Here is a 22,492-nt window from a genome sequence, read left to right as displayed (position 1 = left end):
TTGTGTTGCTGTATAATCTTTCAGGAGCAATAAATAATGGGCAGGGTGTGCTATCTCCATGTTGCGGGAGCTTGCTGGCATTTCCTGCTTCTTGTGATCAAGAATAAGCTATTTTGTATCTACTTGTATAGCGCTATGGCTAGCAAGGGATACCCTTCCCTTATTTCTGATCTCTCCTGTCCGTGTGCGTGCATGCGCACATACATGTGTAGCCCCTGGCAGACATGCAGTGCAGCCCTCAGGGTCAAAAAGGCTGTGTACCCCTTCTTTAAATTAGCCCTAAGCTATTTCACGTACATTATCAAGAATTCAACCACCAGCATCAGAAATGTTTTTTTTTAAACATTGACCTTGATGTACCACAATTTAATCCTTCAGGGAAAAGATCATATTATGGTAACTAACTAACTCTTCCATGGTTTTGTTTATAAAGAAAGATGCAAATAAATTTTGTGAAACAATGATTTACAGTAATTGTAGTCAGGCACAATCCAAGTATAGCTTGAGCATAGAGAAGAGCACAGCTTCTCTGTGATATGAGATTCGGCAGACAATGAACTTATTACATGAAGTCCTATTGCTATTAAGCGAATAGGTCAACAGGTAGCATTCATCTCTTTGTTCATACTGAAGAGACAAATATATTGGTAGGAAATCTTATACCAGCAACAAGGCTTGTTGTTCAGTCGTTCAGTCGTGTCCGACTCTTCGTGACCCCATGGACCATAGCACGCCAGGCCTTCCTGTCCTCCGCTCTGTCCCGGAGTGTGCTCAAGTTCATATTCATTGCATCGGTGATGCTATCTAGCCATCTCATCCTCTGCCGTCCCCTTCTCCTTTTGCCTTCAGTCTTTCCCAGCATCAGGGTCAATCAAAGTAACAATCAAAGGCTTTAGCGTAGTCAATGAAGCAGAAATAGACGTTTTTCTGGAATTCTCTTGCTTTCTCCATGATGCAGCGAATGTTGGCGATTTGATCTCTAGTTCCTCTGCCTCTTCGAAACCCAGCTTGTACTTCCGGTAGTTCTCAATTCGCATACTGCTGAAGCCTAGCTTGTAGGATTTTGAGCATCACCTTGCTGGCATGTGAAATGAGTGCAAATGTGCGGTAGTTTGAACACTCTTTGGCGTTGCCCTTCTTTGGAATTGGAATGTAAACTGACCTTTTCCAGTCTTGCGGCCATTGTTGAGTGTTCCAAATTTGTTGGCATATTGAATGCAGCACTTTAACAGCATCATCTTTTAGGATGTTAAATAGCTCAGCTGGAATACTGTCATCTCCACTAGCTTTGTTGTTAGTAATGCTTCCTAAGGCCCACTTGACTTCACTCTCGAGGATGTCCGGCTCAAGTTCAGTGACCGCACTATCATGGCTATCAGGGACATTAAGATCTTTCCTGTATAGTTCTTCTGTGTATTCTTTCCACCTCTTCTTAATCTCATCTGCTTCTGTGAGGTCCCTGCCTTCTTTGTCCTTTATCATGCCAGTCTTTGCACAAAACGTTCCCTTGAGATCTCCGATTTTCTTGAAGAGATCTCTAGTCTTTCCCATTCTGTGGTTTTCCTCGATTTCTTTGCATTGTTCATTCAAGAAGGCCTTCTTGTGTCTCCTTGCTATTCTCTGGAACTCTGCATTCAGTTGGATATATCTTCCCCTTTCTCCCTTGCTTTTTGCTTCCCTTCTTTCCTCACCTACTTGTAAAGCCTCATCAGACAGCCACTTGGCTTTCTTGCATTTCTTTTTCTTTGGGAAGGATTTCGTTGCTGCCTCCTGAACAATGTTACGGACCTCCGTCCATAGTTCCTCAGGCACTCTGTCTATCAGGTCTAATTCCTGAAATCTATTCCTCACCTCCACTGTATATTCATAAGGGATATGATTTAGGTCATACCTGAATGGTTTAGTGGTTTTCCCTACGTTCTTCAATTTAAGCCGAAATTTTGCAAGAAGCAGCTCATGATCTGAGCCACAGTCAGCTCCAGGTCTTGTTTTGACTGACTGTATAGAGCTTCTCCATCTTTGGCTGCAAAGGACATAATCAATCTGATTTCGATATTGACCATCTGGTGATGTCCATGTGTAGAGTCGTCTCTTGTGCTGTTGGAAAAGCGTGTTTGCTATGATCAGCGTGTTCTCTTGGCAAAACTATTAGCTTTTGTCCTGCTTCATTTTGTACACCAAGGCCACGCCTGCCTGTTATCCCGGTGATTTCTTGACTTCCTACTTTAGCATTCCAATCCCCTATGATGAAGAGGACATCTTTTTTTGGTGTTAGTTCTAGAAGGTGTTGTAGGTCTTCATAGAACCGATCAACCTCAGCTTCTTCGGCCTCAGTGGTTGGGGCATAGACTTGAATTACTGTGATGTTGAATGGTTTGCCTTGGATTCCTACTGAGATCATCCTATCATTTTTAAGATTGTACCCCAGTACTGCTTTTCCCACCCTTTTATTGACTATGAGTGCTACTCCATTTCTTCTAAGGGATTCTTGCCCACAATAGTAGATATGATGGTCACCTGAATTAAATTCACCCATGCCTGTCCATTTTAGTTCACTGATTCCCAAGATGTCGATGTTCAATCTTGCCATCTCATGTTTGACCACCTCCAGCTTACCCTGATTCATTGATCTGACATTCCAGGTTCCTAAACAATATTGTTCTTTACAGCATCGGATTTTCTTTTCATCACCAGACACATCCACAGCTGAGTGTCCTTTCGGCTTTGGCCCAGCCACTTCACTCTTTCTGGCGCTACTTGGAAATACCCTCTGCTCTTCCCCAGTAGTATATTGGACACCTTCCGACCTGAGGGGCTCATCTTCCGGCGTCATCTCTTTTAGCCTTGTGATACGTTCCATGGGGTTTTCTTGGCAAGAATACTGGAGTGGGTTGCCATTTCCTTCTCCAGTGGACCACATTTTGTCAGAACTCTCTGCCATGACCTGTCTGTCTTGGGTGGCCCTGCACGGCATAGCTTATGGCTTCACTGAGTTACGCAAGCCCCTTCACCACAACAAGGCAGTGATCCATGAAGGGGGCAACAAGGCTACCTTCTTATAAAATGAGGATCCTCAAGAACTGCTTGTACAAAATGTTTTGTTGTTGTTGTTGCTTTTTTAGCGGCATCTGATCATCGAGCAAGGTTGCCAATGTTTAGTGGATGGACTCTTTTCTCCCTCAAATTGCACGATTGAGAGAGGAACAAGTAATTCTGAATAGCCACTAGAAACTTTAAGAAGTAACTTGGTCAAGAGTTGGCTTATGGAAACAAGACGTTTTCGGGCCAAACTAGATGTGATGCCTAAAATACTTCATCAAAAAACATGTCAGTTTAAAAACAACACAGTGAAAATCATGTCAGTTGCTTAAAAATGTAATGGCAGGTGCAGGGCAGGGCCTGATTTTCATTAGGATCACAGGGCATGTGGAGGGGATGTTTAACCCTTTCCCCAGCCTCAATCCTGATGACACCCCCCCCCACACACACACACACAGGTCAGTTATGAGCCTTATGGTGAAAAAATTCCCATCAGTACCAATGGGAGATCCTCCCACCCCACTAAGGCTCATAGTCATGCAAGCGGGTGGGATTTTTGTTGGGATTGTGGCTGGAATGGGAAGTGTTAAATCTCCCTGCTCATTGCGGTCCTGATGAAAATTGCCCCCCTCGTACTTACTATTAAATGAAACAAAACCCAGCATAGTTTATAATGAAACATCATTTCTAGTCTGGCCCTCAGTAATACAGCATGCAGAACAAAAATAAGATCCAAGAATCTGGAGGTTTAAGCATCCTAATTCTAGACTAGGCAATAAAGTAAAGCTTTTCTCAGTGTGAGGTTAATCAGCTATTAAAAGAAGCTACCTATATGTAGAATATATATCCTTGATATCTTGAGTTTCTTTCAAGGTAGTCTAATCCTGTTATCATTTAGGGAATGTATGTGTCAAGTATAGAAGGCCAAGCATCACATGTGGAAGCATTAGCCTCTGATTACATGCATTCCATATTTCATTTTATGTTGTGTGAGGTTTGTGATAGGTATTGTCTGTGTTAATTGATCTGGCAGCCTCTCTTTTTCTAGAGAAGAAGCCCCTCCGGAATGCAGAATAAATACTCTGAATTTCACTCTCTTTTTGGTGTATTTGGAAGCTGGTGTGTGATCCCCACAGTAAAAGGAACCCCAGATGTGTCATGCTTTTTTAAGGGAAGAAGCATGTAATGAAATGACTAATTAGACTACTAATGAGCATAAAGAGTAATTAAAATATTTTTAATTTTTGCCAGTGCCAGACGCTGAAATGTTTTAAGTCTCAAAGGGCTGGAATCTAAACCCGTTATGAGTTATTTTGAAGCATTTGGTGGATGATGAGTTAATTTATAGACATTACTCTTGGCAGGTGGGGGGATCAACATTTACCAACAGACCCTATTTAGAGGTGACTAGGGGATTATAGTATCTGATGGATTTTTAAAAATTATTCTTGGAAAGCCTCGAGTCCTTCCACATTTCTGTGTAACTCTTGGTTAGTGATCCATCCCTACTTGTGGGTCAGACTCAACTTTTTTTAACAGACATAGCTGTGACTTTAAAGTACGATGAGGCTTGACCCTTAGTTAATTTCTCCTTGTGTGCAGGTATTGTCAGAACTTTGCCAGTTGCACTCATCATTATCACAGATAGGGCTGGAAAGGACACAGAGCATCTGATCTAACTAGTTTTGAGAGTATATCTTCATTCATATTCCATATTACCCAATCTGTAGTGTGTGACAAGCAAAATCTAGGGGTAAGATGTGTCATGTTCACTGAGCCTATGGTATAAGTTCGGTAAAACAATCCAATTAAGGCAGCCTTACTATAGGAGAGACAAAAGCATTCTTCCAGGTTACCAACAGTGTTAACTGGAAGGGAGACGAACATTTGGGTATAATAATCGATGGGACCAAAGTTCCTCATATTTTCTATTAAGACTGATATGCATGAAGTTCCCTCCAGCAGCTGACTCCAGATAGTGAGTTAGCATCTCCTCTTTATACCACCTCTAACCCATCTTTCTTCTTTGAGTAGTGCAGTCAGGCAGTTGGCCAGGATGACTGCCAGATGAGAATTCTAACAGGCGGTGGTGTCAAGAGCCACAGAGAGGCCCATCCTCCCATACCCATGAAGCCTGAGGCAAGGAAGTCTACATAAAAGAGAAATTGCCCAGAGAGAAACTGTGTTAAAAGAAAATGATCATGAAATAATTAAGGACAGATGCCGAGAAAAGAAGTAAAGCTGCCAAGTTCTGCAGGTGGTGGCCTGCCAGACCAGAATCCTGCCTTAGAGCCAGGGTTAGCCCTGTTTAACTATCTATATATACCCAAGACTCTGTGTGAGTGGGCCTCTGTGTACATTTCTCTGTCAGTTGCACAACTCTGGTAGCTGAATGTTGAGGAGAGTGCATGTGTGTAGGTGTGCTAGCTTCATATTTGGATGGTTTTTTTAGGTGGTCCTCTGGAATTGCCCATAGTAATGTAGATAACATTCAGCCTCATAGGGCAGCTTGCTCCTATCCTTGCTTGATCATGGCATCTCTGTCCCCATCACAGGGCTGTTGTCTCTGCTAGCTGCATATAAGTTAGACCACACAAAATGGAAAGCCTGTGAAAAATGGGTATTGCTTCACAAATTCTCAACCAAGCACAGTATAGGGTTGGGCATATAGACCTTATGATATATCCATCCATATCCATTTGATTATGAACTTTACTGCCTTGCCCCCAAATTAGGCTAAAGGCAGAGTCAAGGAGAAGTTGGTACTCCCACAGCAATTGCTTGCATTGAGTAATGTAGGATGACCACTTTTGAGAAGTATAGAGTTAATCCCTTGAGTGTGGAAGCAAACCCCCCGTGCACTGAGCCTTCTCAGAAGAATTTATTTAATACACCATATGCATTTTATGTCTCCTTGCTTTGCATAGCTTGCTTCTTCACAATGATTGCATAGGTATTTGGAGGATTGCTCTGTTCGTATCATCTTAAGAGGCATGATTCACAAGTCTTTAATGTGTTTGTTTTTCACATTTACCATACAGGTTAGGAGGCTCCTACAGAAATTACAGCTGGGAAGTCTGGAATACGTATATGCAGGAGATGAACTGTGCAAAGTGATCTTATTTATTTCATATCCAGAGGCATAGTTTAAGACATGTAAGAATAGCACTGGCAAATACTTCCTCATTGTCCGCTTATTTTTAGGCCTCCTGGGATGCCAATCGTTTAGGCTGATGTGATGTTGTCTTGGTGAATGGTTCAGAATGCTTGAACAGCTGAACTTTCAGCCTGGACTCAGACCAAAAGCACTTACCCCTGACTGTGGATCTGTGATGGATTAGCCTTCTTGGGTGGGTGGGTGAGGAATGCTGGAGGAGGATTTGCAGTCCTCTGGGAGAATGTTGAATATTTGATTATCAGTTTCTGGGAATGAGCTTTAAAAGGTTTTTTAAATACCATGCTTCACTTTGGGGAGCAGCCATAGCTCAGTGGTAGAGTATATGCCAGGAGTAGGCAACCTGGTGTCCTCCAGATATTTTGGACAACAACTCCCATCAGCCCCAGCTAGCATGGTGAGTGATGAGGGATTATAGGAGTTATAGTCTGAAACATCTGGACGACACTTGGTTGCCTCACCTGTTGTAGGCGATGTATGCTGCAGGCCCTAGGTTAAACCGCCAGTTTTAAAAAACAAAGCCAAAATCTCAGATGCATGATTAGTGCGGTCCTCACTCTGTCTGAGCCTCTGGTCCTCACTCTGTCTGAGTCTCTGGTCCTCACTCTGTCTGAGTCCTTGAAGAGCTGTTGTCAGTCAGAGTGGAGGGGGGACAGTCCTGGGCTAGATGGACAAGTGGTCAGATGCAATATAAGGCAGCTCCATAAGTTCACTTTAAAGTACTCTTTCTGAGTTTATTCCAGAACTAATATGAATGTTTATATGTTAGAGGAGGATGAAGCAAATAAGTATTGGATTGGCTGGGAGTGGAGCAATGTTAACTAGATTAGTTGCCTGTTGAGTTAATCAGCAACAGGAATAATTAACATGTGCATTGTCAAAACTGTAGACTGTCATTTTGATACTTGGCTATTTAAAGAAGCTAGCTCCTTATCAAATGCTGTTATTTTCTAATGAGCGCTCATTGATTGTGCAGATATTTATCCATCCACTGATCTTAGGAAAATTCCTGCTTATCTGTGGCAGACATATACTGTGTGAAATGTTGCTGTTAGTATCTACTTTGTATGCAGTGTCACTAGTAAATGGGAAATGGTCATACTGAAAACAGCTCTGTACCTCTGCTGTCTACCATACAAAAGAAGTCAAAGAGCAGTGATTTAGGAGGGAGGGGGGAGAACTCTGACTCTTCACTCATCTTAAATCTACAGACATGCCCTGCGATAGAAAATTAGCTCATTCTTCAAACCAGGGAGATAGACCAAATTGCTTAATATCCAGAAAGTGATGAGATATAGAAAATTGTGTGCCAGGAAAGGAATCAAAAGCATTTGGTGTGCTCCTTCTTGCAAGCAAGCAAACGGAGCCAGATGAAAGGAGAGATGCTGAAGGGCTGCTGAAGGCTCAGCCCACACAAGAAGGCCCACTTCTGTCCCCCACACCACCAGTAAAATAGGATATGAGGTTCCTTCAACACAGAAGCCATCTACTACACAAAGAATACATTGCTATTTGACAGGAATGAACAGGTGTAACAGGCTTCTTTCTCCTACCCTCTGACAACACTGCTGCGTCAGATCTTTTCCTGTAAGCTAAAAAATGAATGCACTCTTGCTCTCTGATTAAATTCTCCATTTGTTTTGCTTTCCCCCTGCAGTTTATTTTTGTGGCTAGTGGTTTCCTCTTCTAAAAGCACAAACTTGCTAGTTTATTTTTATGCTCATTACTGAGGGAGATAAAAACTGACATCTTGTTCAGAGGAATGGCAGCCTTATGATTAAAGCTGTGCCAGAAGGAGAATTCTGGCTGCCTTTTTTTGAATGGTTTGTTTGACTTGAACGTGCAACTGTGCACTTGCAACGACAGGAACCCACTCATGGGAGCTGGTTAGAATATCATATTTATTTATTTATTGCATTTATATCCCACCTTTTTTCCTCTTGCAAGGAACCCAAGGTAGCTTACATTATCCTCCTCCTCTCCATTTTGTCCTCACAACAACAACCCTGTGAGGTAGGTTGGGCTGAGACTCTGTGACAAGCCCAAAGTCACCCAGTGAGCTTCCATGGCCGAGTGGGGACTAGAACCCAGATCTCCCAGTCCAACACTCTAGCCACTACACCACACTGGCTCTCATAGTTAATGTCTGTGCTCTGGATTTCCAATTACAGCACCATTAGGCCACTGACCATGTTTGGATGTCACATTAAACCATAGCTGAAACATTAGTCTCAGTCGCGATTGAGCCTTGGTCTTTTGTGCTCCCTTCTCTGAAATAGCTATGAAGATAAAATCTGAAGCTTTTGCTTCTGATTTAGACTAAGCACAGCTTGTTGTGTTGTCCAAACCTGACAAACTGTGGTTGTGTTACTTTTTTACATAGGTGTGAGTGGGAGCTATTTGTTTATATGGGAAAAAACAAAACTATATTTCTAGGGGCCACCTGTCCTGGATGACCTGGCTTCCACTGAGAAGGAACCCATGGAGTGTGGGGGCACGGGATATGCAATGTGTCTCTTTAATGGGCCCCTTCCTCATAGTAATGGACATTTTAAAGATAAGTATGGCATGAGGACAGAACTGTCTGATCAGTGTGGAATATTCTGCTCAGTCAGCAAGCACAAGTGCAAGGCATGTGACACGTTAACATTTTTGGACTGCTGATTTTAGTTGGTTGAGACTAATCAACTGCAGCTTTCGTTACATATTAAAATTTACTTTTGAATTAGTGCAGCAAAGAACAATACTCTAGAAGGGGATGTCATTATTCAAAGTGTATATATATACTGGCTCAATCTGTGTGCTGATAACCAAGATATAAACATGGCTTTTCCTTTAACTTTGTAACTTTGGCTAGGAGATTATTTGCATTTCTGAGGGAAATTTTTGTGGGCTTTTTCCTTCTAAGTCTTACAAGTACATGAAGCAGATGGTATTCAGTTGAGATCTAATACTTTAAAAAAATCAGTATTCCCCAATACTCTTGTGCATTTAACATACTTATTTTTGCAGCTATTTTGTCTCTCGTGTATTACTGTAATAAGGAATATTCCATGCTTTCAAACAGAAAGTATTTGATACCCTGCCACCCAATGAGTGGTAGCTTCTGTTTGTTAAAATGAAGATCGTCCCTGTCTAGAGATTTCTCTCTCTGGTCAGGATCCTTAAGCTACCTTTTGAAGCTTTGTAATGTAGATGCTATTGAATTTCGTTGACCAAGTAGTTCAGAACTATACATATTTTTGTACAGGGGTGCCTTCTCTGCTGTGGCACCCCAGTTGTGGAATGCCCTCCCCTTGGAGGCCAGACTGGCCCAGATATTGGTCTCATTTCAGCGTCAAGTAAAAACATAGCTTTTTACCAAAGCCTTTGAAGGCTAAATGCATTCCCTAAAGTAGCACACTGTTTTAACTGTTTTATTGTTGTAGATTTTAATTGGTGTTAGCTTGTTTAATGGTTTAATATTTTTAGGTGTTTAAATTATGTATTGTTTTATATGGCTTAAATTGATTTTATTTGTACACCACCCTGAGATCTTAATGATATAGGGCAGGATACAAATGTTTTAAATAAATAAATAAAAATTCAATATTTAAGAATTTCATTGTTTGTCAACCATAGTAACTTTGGTCTTGAAGAGCAGGGTTTGAAGAAAAATGGGCTGTCGGAGTAGATACTCTAGAGCAGATTGCTCATCTGCAAATCTAGAGTGGACTGTGATGGAGCAAGTGCTGGGACAGAAGGCTTGTGCTGTGGGAAGGCTTTTGTAAGTGATGTTCTGACCCATGTACCCAGAAGGCTTAGCTGATTTCAAGAGTTAGTGCAGGCTCAGGTGAGTAATGTCAGTGTTGAGTTCTGTAGTGTACAGGACCCAGGCTTGGTAGCCCTTGCCTCTCGTGCATGGCTATCCATGATAGATAGTACTGTTGAAATCTCCACAGCATTGCTGATGTGCTTCCCACACCTCAAAATAATATTTTGAGAACACTTGGAAGAGTGTGATGTATAGCAAACTCTCCATTTTCCTGCAAAGAGGTGTTGTGGAATACGAAGTGGGCAAGATTGGTTTAAATATCCTGTCAGTCAAAGCAGAGTCATATGTTACCTGTTTATGAAGGAGTCCCCTACCAGCATCCCATGAATACCAACCACTCTTTCTCCTTACAGAGCAGGGATAAAAGGTCATGCTTGATTTAGCTTGTAGCGAATCAATAACTTTTATAAGTGCTAAGCTCCACCAAAACTAATTATTTTTGTGGTCTAGAAATACGTTAGTGCTGCATAATGATGCTGGCATAGGCAAGTGAAATCCATCAGAGTCACTGTTCTCAGCTGGTCGAGGAGAGCAGTCCACTTTGGGATGCGGCTCCTCCTCTTATTGTTGCAGGCAGGGCCAAAGGTTGTTGGGGTTTTTTTAAGAGTAAGTGGAGGAGCAATCCCTGCTTCCTTCCCAGAGTACTTCCTGCCTAATAGCAGACAGCAAGGCATTTGGAAGGCTCCAGCTACACACCACTCCACCCCATCCCACCCCCTGGCCCTAAGCTGAGAGAGAAAAATTAATTTATTGACCTAGTTCTCATGTAACACTAACCTGTGGTTACATGAATCCCATCAAATTTCCCTGATAAAAAAAATAATTGGTCTGAGAGCCTCTTTCTCCTTGTAGGATGAGTGCAGCTGTCTGTTTAGAACCTCTACTTATTATGGGACACTGTACTTGTTCTGTATAATTGTTGTATAAAGGAACCATTCTTAAAATAAAGAGTAGTTAAAAATAACTGCATTTTGAAAATGTTCTCTAGTAGCTGAAGAATAAATTCAAAGGGCTCAGTGAACAGGAGGTTTGGAGAGAGAAAAACTTGAAACTATATAAAAGGCTTAGGTGAAGGAAATTTAGCACAGTTGGCAATATTTAGGGTCATCCCCAGTGAACCTCATTCAGCCCATGGGGAAACTTGCTTTCGATGGAGTCACTGACTGGGTTCGCATGACACAACAACCCACCATGGGCAGCCAGCCAAGGTGGGTTGTCGTGTTGTCTGAACCTGGCATGTTTTCTGCAGAGTGGCTTAATTTTTGCAAACAAGCCACCCTGAGAACCTATGCTTTGTTGTAGGGTTGTTCATACCCTTGGTGGGTTGTCATGTTGTCCAAACCCTTTTTGTGGCTCCTTTTCAGCGCAGTTACTGCAATAACCACAGCAGCAACTGCTCCACTTGCCAGTTTTTGACATGTCATAGACCAGGACGTTGACAGAATGGGGAAATGAGGTAAAAATCATGGCACAACAGTAGAATGTGGGAGAATTTAGCGCAGTGTCCCCAGCAGCTGTCAGTTGCTCCTGTGCATTTGGCAAGCGTGACAGTGAGACATTAAAAAAAAAAAAGGACTGGCGAATGGAGCAGTTACTGCTGCAGTTACTGCAGTAATGCTCTGAACAGGAGCCGCAAAAGAGGGGTGGGGAGACAGTATCTTCCCTTTCTGGCTTTGCTGGAGTGTCAGGGAAGTGTTGAATGGGAAGAGAACACTGACAGGTGTCAGTTCAACACTTAAAAGCGAGAGGATTACATTGCGAAGTGGGAGATCATAGAATCATAGAATAGTAGGGTTGGAAGGGGCCTACAAGGCCATCGAGTCCAACCCCCTGCTCAATGCAGGAATCCAAGTCAGAGCATCCCTGACAAATGGCTGTCCAGCCTCGTCTTAAAGGCCTCCAGTGTGGGAGAGCCCACCACCTCCCCAGGTAATTGGTTCCATTGCCGTATTGCTCTGACACTCAGGAAGTTTTTCCTGATGTTCAGCCGGAATCTGGCTTCCTGTAACTTGAGCCCATTATTCCGTGTCCTGCACTCTGGGATGATCAAGAAGAGATCCTGGCCTTCTTCTCTGTGACAACCTTTCAAGTACTTGAAGAGTGCTATCATATCTCCCCTCAGTCTTCTCTTCTCAAGGCTAAACATGCCCAGTTCTTTCAGTCTCTCTTCATAGGGCTTTGTTTCCAGTCCCCTGATCATCTTTGTTGCCCTCCTTTGAACCCTCTCCAGCTTGTCTGCATCCTTCTTAAAGTGTGGTGCCCAGAACTGGACACAGTACTCCAGATGAGGCCTAACCAGTGCTGAGTAGAGGGGAACTAGTACTTCCCGGGATTTGGAAGCGATGCTTCTATGAATGCAGCCCAAAATAGCATTTGCCTTTTTTGCAGCCACATCACATTGTTGGCTCATATTCAGCTTGTGATCGACGACAAGATATGGTCCCCTACTGCCTTTAGTGGGCTTGCTTTTCTTGAATTTTTTTCTCTTTTTGGAGCTTCTTATGCGCAAATTAGCCTATCTGCAGTCTTGCCTTTTCAATTTCCTTGTATGTTATCTAGTCCACTTTGGTGCCAGTTGACCGCTGCAACATAAAAGGACATTGGGAGTATAGATATTGGACAGGCAAACGTGTGCTCTTGTGAAAGAACAGGAAAAAATAATAGAAAATTTTGAACACATTTGTGTACTCATGAAGCAGCAGGGGGAAAAAGTGGCGAACGAAAAGGGGTGGTGATCGGAATGGGGAGGGGGCCAGCGAGAGGAGACAAGATGGGTTCTGCCGTAAAGGCTCCTGGGATGTGTGCTGGAGCTGGCTGGAGGACTGAGCAGGAAGGCGGGGGAAAACAAGCCATGGCAAGCCTGATCGTCAGTTGGGGATACTGTGGGTTGTTCAGTGAACAACCAACCCACAGTGCTTTATTTGCAGGGTGGCTTAGCATGACATGTGAAGCCACCCACTGTAGCTCCACTCAGCTTCTTGTGAGAGAGGGCAATGGGAAAGGATACTCATCTTTCTAATCCAAAGAAATTCTGTATACAAGCTAGTGACAGGGTCATGGGCATGTGTGAGAGTGTGGATAGATAGACCAGATCATTTGGGGCTCTGAAATGTTCTTCTTTTCTGTTCCAAACAGAGTGCAGGTTAAATAATTCCTAAGGGTGTAAACGAGATTGCCTAGGTTCCTGTACTTGTATATGATTTAAATATACTTGCATAGTTCCTAAAATGGATTTTTCCAGTTTTTCAACCTTCTAAAATTGAGGAGTCCTCAATTTCCATTTTGGAATGTATTTTTCTTTAATTATTCCCAATGGGAGAAATCTGTGAAATTTCCTCTTCCCCACTGTGTTCTTATAATACAATAATAGATTTCTCTCACGATTGTTTACATATATAAGAGCTGTTATCACACTTACCTTGAGGAAAGCAGTACTGCAAAAGTTCACAGTTGGACATGGTCTCTGTAATGATTGAAGAGCTTGAAGATTTAACAAACTAGAACAAAAATTAAATTTTGTTTTTTGAAGATTTATTTTTGATCTCCATTTTCACTGTCTTACACTGCCCAGACTGTAAATCATAACAGTCTTGTATTGGGACCCAATATTACAAAGGGGGACAATTAATGCCAGTTATTTGAAATCTTATATTTTTGGTATCTTCAGATTCTCCCAGCTGCTCAAAACTTTGCAGATAAAGTTGCTTATATCCTGGCCAGCATAGATTACACAGTTTTGACACTGGATCAGAAGTATACTTCAAACTTGTTCTGCAGTTGCTTGGGTCATTTTCACTTCATATCACTGAAGATGCAGGCAAGGCACTTGGGAAGATACATCCGAACATATGTGCTTTGCACCCTTGGCTGTCTTGGCTGATAACATTAAACTTGGAGGGACACAATTGTAATCAATTTCCTCTAGTATTTGGTATTGCCTTGGAGCTGGAGATCTTCTGACTGGGAAATCTCCAAGAAATAGGCCAGTGTCATTGACAGTTTGGGTGCCAGTTCTGCCATTGTGGGATTCAGCTGCTGTCTGAGATTGATTGGGTTCTTTCAGCCTTTGCAATACATACCAACAGGCAGAATGCATACATGCAGGCAGGCAGACCTGAACCCAGTACTGCTTTTTTAGAAATTGATGGAAAAATAGAGGTAACTCTGAGAATGAGCATTCTGGAGCCAAATGTAGGCTTCTGCACATTCTGGGGTTATTGCCTAAATTAAGGCCAGCAGAAGGTAGGGAAAGCGCTGCTGGAAACATCTCCATTGTGCCTAGACCCAAAGCCAGTTTGGAACCCCCTTCTCCCAGCAGCATTTTGTATTATGTTTTAATTGCTGTAAACCACTTGGAACCAATTTTTGGCTGTGAAATAGGATAAATATATAATAAATCTGCTCTCCAAAACAAAAATATCCAAGTGATCATACTAAGACCAAGATTCTGTGTGTACATGTCTATATATTTCTAAGCAAATCTATCCCAGAATTGTCTCTAGGCAAACTTAAGGGGAGAGCTTCATGTCCAATTTAGTGTGGTTTCAAATAAAAAAAGTAGGATGAGATGACAACCTGATAACCACAAAGTAGTCCAATTTTGTGTATTATTTTTCTATGTAGGACTGATATGATGTGTAAATACATCCTTTGATGTGTTCACTTGAGGCTTTGTCAGCTAATACAGCAGCACAGCTGCATGACACGGTTGAAAGAAAGGGCTTCTATTCAACACTGGTGATGAGGGAAGATCATAGAATCATAGAATAGTAGGGTTGGAAGGGGCCTACAAGACCATTGAGTCCAACCCGCTGCTCAATGCAGGAATCCAAGTCAGAGCATCTCTGACAGATGGCTATCCAGCCTCATCTTGAATGCCTCCAGTGTGGGAGAGCCCACTACCTCCCTAGGTAATTGGTTCCATTGTCGTATCGCTCTAAGATCCCACTGTAACCTTCACATATGGTGTAAAATTCCTCTCTTTGTTTCAGAGCCATCATCAATCACTTCAATCCAAAGATAGAATCTTATGCTGCTGTGAATCACATCTCGCAGCTCTCGGAAGAGCAGGTGAGTTGCATGCTGCTTTTCCCTAGTGGGCATCTAGGTGATTCCTTTTGACACACTGCTGTCCGCAAGAGTTAACCCCAGAACTTGCTGCATCAGTAGTCTTCCAGTGTCCCCAGCTACTGCTTAGCAAGCTGCCAAAAAGCAGCTTATGTGCAAGAAATGGGACTTGTGCTGCTACATGGTCAAAGTCCTGGAAAGCAGAGGTGTGGACTAGAAAGAAATACTTCTTCAAAGGCCACCCTGAATTGCAAGACAGTGCATATCAGAATCAACATGCTTCCTTATTTGCAGATGTGTGTGCTTGATAACTGATGGCTCTGGAAATACACAATGAAATCTTGGCTGTAGTGTTGTTTGCCAGTTAGAGAAATATGTGGAATGCAGCTTCATTTGATAAGGAATGGGCAAATTAGAACATATGCAATAGTTGATAATACTGACTTTTCGGGGTAATTTTAAGTACATTTCTAAGTGGGAAGATTTTCCATAGGGAGAACAATTAGGGTTACATTTTATTTCCTCATAATTAACCTGATTTCTCTGCTCCCTGTCCCGTCAGACATGCGCAAGTGTTCAAATGAGCTTTCCTGAAGGTAAAATAACTTCAGAGAGGGAAAGGTTGCCTGCCTTAACTAGTTATTAAACCACCCACACAGAGAGGATTGGGATCTGAGAGTTTCAAAGCATGGCAATAGCTAGTCATTGGTTTGACCCACCCTTTCCCTTCAGTTGGAATGTATCATTTAGATCCTGGATGTGTGAGTGAGTGAGTGAGTGAGTGAGCATCCTTCTTATTGGCTCTCCTTAGTGCAATTGCTCTGCAGAAATAGTACTGCCAAGCTCCAGACATTTAAACTGATCAACTCAATTTTCATGCCGGGAGTTGCTGCACCCGTTACTACTATGTTCTATAACATTGTATTTTACAGAACCCCATTCATCTGTTCAGTGTTGATTTTATCAGGTTATGCTTTAAAAAATCCTCTTCAGCATGTATTGTAATTGAAAATGAGAGTTTGGATGTGGGAGGCTTCCCCACCATGCTTGGCTTAGTCTGCTAGTTTCAAGAAAGGGAAGCAGCTTCTCCCTGTCAGTGCAGCTGAGCATTCATCCCCCAGCAGTTCAGGGAGGTCATGCTAAATTCTTTCTTCACCATACGCCTGTACTTTAAATAAAACCACCAGCAGCAGCAGGCAGCAGGTAATGAAATCAGCTCTGATGCACAGAGCAGTTTGAGGAGAGATTATTAGGAAGCAGGGAAGTGGTTTGATTTCTCCTTTCAAAGGGAAGCATTATCCTGAAGTGGCAGAAACATCAAAAGAGAAAGAGATGCTGATGAAGAAGAGGTGGGGCCTCTAGAATAGCCCCCAGAGGGAGGAACTGGGCTAGGGCAATGCTAAATTGTTGTCCACTTCAGTTCTGAGTGTGAAGGTAAAGGTGGAAGCAAAATGTTAGCTGACCACCCTCAAATATCGTTTCCTTAATCTCTTTGCTGCTATGCACTGCACATCTTGGCTGTTGCTTTGGTACCATTTTATAAACTGGGTCGTCTTCTTCCTCGGAATAGTGAGCCCAACCAATCGCAGCTCACATAGTAAGAGTAACGATTTGTTGAGGGCAAATAAAGCCAGCTGTGTTGCCCTCACTGTGAACTGGATGATGAGGGGTAGGAGGGAGTGTGTCCCTGTTGCCAAGACAACCAGGCTTGTGGTCTTTATATTGTTACATTGCGCTAGGGTGGATGATTTGCCTACCTTTGCTATCACTACCTCTACACAAATGGCCAAACACTTGAACCTCCTTTCTCAGACCCCCACAAAAATCTCTGAAAGGGGGGTGGCAGCTGCATTTTGCAGCTGCTGAAAGGTTTTGAGAACTTCCTCACACTTTTTGGCTCAGCCAGAGTCTAGATGCCCATCCTAAGAGGGTCTTAGTCTTCTTCTGCAGTAAGAATAATGGATTTTGGATATAGGGCATGGCTCTATTTTTGAGTGTTGACTTAGCATTTCTTAATTGTTTTGCTTTTGACCAATCAATTGATGGATTAATGAGCTAAAATGTGTATTGCAGTGTTTTGAACAATAGCTTCACTAAATAGTACAGACACACTGTTAATGATTTGGAAATTCCTGTTAAAGGCATTGGCTAAATCAAGAGAGAGAGAGATTTTGTGTGTGTGGCAAGTCTGTGTCATGAGCATGGAACACACTTTTATGGGGACAGCTCCAGTTAAAATTTGATAAATCCAATTTTGTAACCTAAAATTGTTAATCAGATAATCTTATGATTACCCATGGGTTATGTCAGTGCTTTTTCATAGTCTGAAAGCATTACTATTCAGCCCACAACTGCCAGTGTTGTGGATAGAGTGGTAGATTTGCAATAAGTTACATTTGGTGAAAGGGCTGACCAGCCAATTTATAAAAGTAGGGAGAGTCATTGTAATCAAGATCATTCCCAAGTTCAGACTGTACACACAGCTCCACAAGGCAGCGCTTGCAACCAATCATTATGATTTAGGTAGCATACTTCTAACAAAATATAATATGTGGATTACTTCTCATTACTTACTGTGAATTTGCCTTTCAACATCTGTTCTCTCCCCCCCCACTCCATTTTCTTCTATAGTATATATGGGTATGGTAGAGCATTTGCATGAGTTTGCTGGTCACTCTCCTAGATAGATGGTTTTCTCAATGGATGGTGAAGTCATTTAATTGCACAACACCAGAACACCAGTCTTACGACAGCCTTTAAATGATTGCTGTGATTTGTGCTGCCCATTTAGGGCATGTTCATACATTCAGTTTGGAATCTTCATGCAACTTTGCTTTCAAGCTGCTGTAGCAATGCTGCTGTATTACACTATTCACAAATAGTCAGTCTTGTGCTGTCATACCACATTACCATGCATTTCCTGTCTAATCCCCCTGATTCAAACTTTTTTTCCTTTTGCTATGATTGTATGTCTTATGGCCTCCCTTGGTGGTCATAAATTATGAAGCTATTGGACTTCTGTTGCTCAGTAATACTGATTTGTGTAGAGCTACTGGCTTTATTTTCATTTTTTATTCTGTTTTTCATTCCTTTATTTCAAACATGATTTTTTTAAAAAAACATATAAACCTAGAAGGAGTTTACAAAATTACCATCAACCACAGAAATCACCAGTACCACACCATGATCCCAAGTGCTCCATTGTTCTGTTCTCTATACACCTGGGTATGTACAGAGTCCTCTGACACAAGTAAATAAAAATGGTACAGTTGCTTTAAGTGGCTCTAGTTTTTTTAAAGCAGGAATAAGTATGTCTGAGCCTTTCCAAGCCACTACTACCTTTTATCATGATCAAATCACATTTTAGTATGCATAATCTGATACAAGGAGTAAGATCTGAAGTGGCCTTCATTGTTAACATAAACTTGCACATATACCCACCAGGATACCATCCAAATTTTGTAAATATCCAGCTTTCATTTAAATATGACAGCCACATTAGAGAGCCAGTGTGGTGTAGTGGCAAGAGTGTTGGACTAGGAGCTGGGGGATCCGGGTTCTAGTCCCCCTCGGCCATGGAAGCTCACTGGGTGACTTTGGGCCAGTCACAGACTCACAGCCCAACCCACCTCACAGGGTTGTTGTTGTGAGGATAAAATGGAGAGGAGGAGGATAATGTAAGCCGCCTTGGGTTCCTTGCAAGAGGAAAAAAGGCGGGGTATAAATGCAAGCAAGCAAGCAAGCAATAAACAAACAAACAAACAAACAAACAAATAAATAATAACCCTTCCCTTCTAGAGATTGAATTCCAGGATCACTGATGATGATTTCTTGCTGAAGTAATGGTTTTATTACTTTTAGTACACACTGTGCTAGTTTACAGTTGAAGTAGCACACAGGAGTTGTGTAATATCTTTTGACAGCTTTAGAGCATGCATATGACAACATTAATTGTACCCCAGAAATATTCCTGCTTAACGAGAGAGAGAGAGAGAGAGAGAGAGAGAGCACAGTGTTAAGCCTCAGAGCAATTGCTTTAGTGCGTTTGAGTGGCTTCCATTAAATTTAATGTATTGGATACAATAAAACAAATGTCACTGGAGCAGGACAGAATGAGTAAAAAAAGCCATCTCAGAGATGGGATTGGTTCACTATATGCTAGGGGCAGTTTAACTTCTTATTTTCTCAGATTTTTTTTTTGTCCTTTGTTTGCAAGGTATTTCATAAATGCATCCAATTTCTCATTTAGTTGTGTTTTAATAACATGAACAAACTGTGGCTATTCAGGGCAGCAAATATACTTTGGCCATTGTGCTTTCTGAGACTTCCATCTGTCAAGAGCAAAGTGTAGGACTGAGGCTGGTAGTTTAGAAAACATCTGCAAGTACAAGTGTCTTAATTTAGTTTAGCAGCAAAATGTAGACTGCACTGATAAGAAGGGGAACGCAGATTAGAGATTTCTGTGTGAGATAGCCAAAGTAAACTACTCTTTTAAAATTACTGAATGAAAATTAATTGGGTTCTGCTACTGCAAACTATTAAATTGCAAAATATGTGTCAGTTTTCCCAGAGTGGATATGTGATCTGGTCTGCTGAGTGAGAAGACAACAGCCTTGCCTTGTCAAGTAAGAAGAGCAGTCTAGATCTTTCAGGACTGCCTGTCCCATCACACTTTGACTCTTCTAAGGAGAAGTGCTCTCATCCTCCTAGCCCTGCCTCATACTTAGGAAGCAGGATCTGCGCTGGGCTCCTCAGCGACCTACCACAAGTGCTTGTAGTTGTTACTGATTTGAGTTTTAATTTTTATTTCCCTTTTATTAGTACTTATCTCCCTCCCTTCACCTGACATATCCTAGAAAGGGGCAGTGATATTTCAAACAGGTGAGAGTAACTTTGGGGGTGAATTGTAGCAGCAGCAGCACCCCCACCCCACCCCCCTCACACACACATTCAAGCCTTCTGCCACAGGGTCAATTTCTTCAGGAAGTGAGCAACGATACCTGCTTTCCTATCGTCACTTTACCACCTTCCCATCCTGCTAAGTGTGATTGGGCAGCGATGCAGCAGGGAAATGTACATTGCTTCAGATGGCAATAAAGTGTGGCTTTTTAACATCCAAATGGGACGTAGGGTTGTTTCATATGATTAGGTCATTTGTACCTCCCTCTATGTGTTGGTTGCTCCATGTGGTGAGATTTGGTGAGCACTGACTTGTGTGAAGTGATCTTAAGAATTGGATTGTTCTGGTAAGCAGGCAGCCTTCACTGAGAATGGGCACAGAGACTAGCCAATCTGGTATTCAGGGCTGGAAGTGGAGAGGAAAACAAGATTTACAATTCCACAGTTGCCCTGTTTTAATTTTTACCAATGTAATAGTACTAACTACTTTAAAGGTTCACACTTCCTAAGGAATAGAATGTCAGGGCCAGACTCTGGATAGCAGTCAGAGATGAGTCAGGATAGCCAGGAACCATGAGACAAAGCCAGAAATTAGGAGGACTGAAGAGTAAGTTGGGACCAAAGGGCAAAATGAGAAGTCTTAGGGTGCTCTTGAATCCAGCCTTGTCACTAGAGGCACAGGTGGACTTGGTGGCATGGAGCACCTGTTATCTGCTTAGGCTGACATACCAACTACGTCCTTATTGGACAAAGATAGCCTAGTTACAGTTATCTATGCTCTGATAACTTCTCATCTGGATTACTGCAGTGCATTATACATGGACCTGCCTTTGAAAACAGTCTGGAAACTTCAGCTGATCTGAAATAGGGCAGCGAGATTGTTAATGGGGACTGGCCAATGTGATAATATTATGCCAATACTTTTCCATCTGCACTGGCTGCCAGTCCATTTCCAGGCCTGATTCAAAGTGCTGGTATTAACATTCAAAGCTCTGAACAGCTTGGGGACAGGTTACCAGAAAGATTGTCTCCTCCGATATATACCTGCCTGGACCCTAAAATCATCCTCAGTGGTCCTTCATGAGCCCCCGCCAAAGAAAATGATGTGGGTGGCTTCTAAGGAGAGGACCTTTTCTGTTGTGGCATCCCAGTTGTAGCATGAGCTTCCCAGAGAGGCTTGCCTGGTGCCTATGTTGTGCTCGTTTTGGCACCAGGTGAAGACCTTATTTCCCCAGACATTTGGTCTTTCAGTTTCTGTTATTTTAAATCTGTTACTGTATTTTAAATTTTTGCATTCCTGCTGGGTTTTTAAAAAGTATTTTTATGTTATACTGTAGCTTTAGAATTGTAAACTTTTATATTGTATCTTATGTTGTATTTTATGATTGTAATTGTTGTAACCGCCCCTCCCCGAGAACTTTGGCTACTGGGCAGTATGTAATAAATAAATAAATAATCGGGACCAAAAGACAAAAATAGGACTGGAGGTCAACCAAAGAATATAGGAACATGCCAGAGCTTAGGAAGACCTTGTTGCTCAAGTAAGCTTAACTGGAACAGTATGGCCTCTTACAGTCCTTCCTCTCCAGGCAGATCTAATGGGCGGGGTCAGCTCAAGGCCTGGGCATACGTAACTGCCTTGGCAGTTGCTGCAACACACAGTTCAGTGGCTCACCACATAGTGCAACCACACAGAGACCCAAAGGTTCCCAGTTTGAACTCTGGCAGCTCCTGATTTCCTTGCTATATGCAAAGGCTTGGAAACAACCATTTTAGGAGCAATGGAAAGATCCAACCAATCATTAGAGTAGGAAAATCCTAATATATTTCTTGCCAATAACAGCTTCAGAATTATTAAATAAATGTCTGTCTGTTCGCTGCTATCTGAGGACTTAAGGCTCAGAAAATGGCCTCTGCTTTTGTTTACCTGTAGTAGAACTAATGTTGGAGCATCTATGTGCTGCAAAGAGGGTTCAGACTCTGTGTTTCTGATGCTCAGATATAGCATAGTCTGGCTAAGGTACCAGGTGCTTTTTACTGCAGCAATCTAGGCGTAGAGGCCTGGGTTTGAGGTGGTTTTGGATCCATATCATGAGCTAAAAGGTCCAGGACCTAACATCCAGTATGTAGTGTGCATTTCTGCTGTCACACTAGCAAGCTCAATTCAGCTATCAGCGTATTTGTTCCAAGCTGTCCTTTACAACAGTAGGTGCTATCTTATGTGTACCATCCATGTGTTCAAGTTCTTCATGAGAATGCAGGCACAGAAGCACTTATGGAGGCTGCTCTGCTATTGTTGACTGCTCCCTAAACACTCACAAAAGCCTGGACAGCTTTCAAAAGCATTGCATGATGTTCCTAATTCTAGGCTATATTTCTAGAGAAGATTTTGTTTACTGTTTAGGTATGTTGTAACTTCCCATGAGCCTTTGTGATAGGGTAGGTTCAGTCCCAGTAAAATTGCTGCCACTGAAATACCAGCTCAAGAATTCTGTAGC

The 22,492-nt window shown here is 42.2% G+C and overlaps 1 protein-coding gene across 17 annotated transcripts in view; it reads left to right on the top strand.

Annotated features, from left to right (window-relative positions):
• Positions 1-22,492, top strand: part of ARMH3 (armadillo like helical domain containing 3) — a 177,133-nt gene that overhangs the window by 126,879 nt on the left and 27,762 nt on the right. For all 17 annotated transcript variants that reach the window (XM_084846563.1, XM_084846557.1, XM_084846567.1 and 14 more), the window contains one exon: positions 15,020-15,098. In XM_084846563.1, coding sequence (XP_084702689.1) covers positions 15,020-15,098 — 79 coding nt within the window. The remainder of the gene's footprint in view (positions 1-15,019; positions 15,099-22,492) is intronic.

The sequence above is a fragment of the Heloderma suspectum genome, chromosome 3 (assembly GCF_057233095.1).
Source record: "Heloderma suspectum isolate Gila_16-S chromosome 3, 16-S_ref, whole genome shotgun sequence".
In the NCBI taxonomy this organism is placed as follows: domain Eukaryota; kingdom Metazoa; phylum Chordata; class Lepidosauria; order Squamata; family Helodermatidae; genus Heloderma; species Heloderma suspectum.
This window is presented reverse-complemented; position numbering and strand designations above follow the sequence as displayed.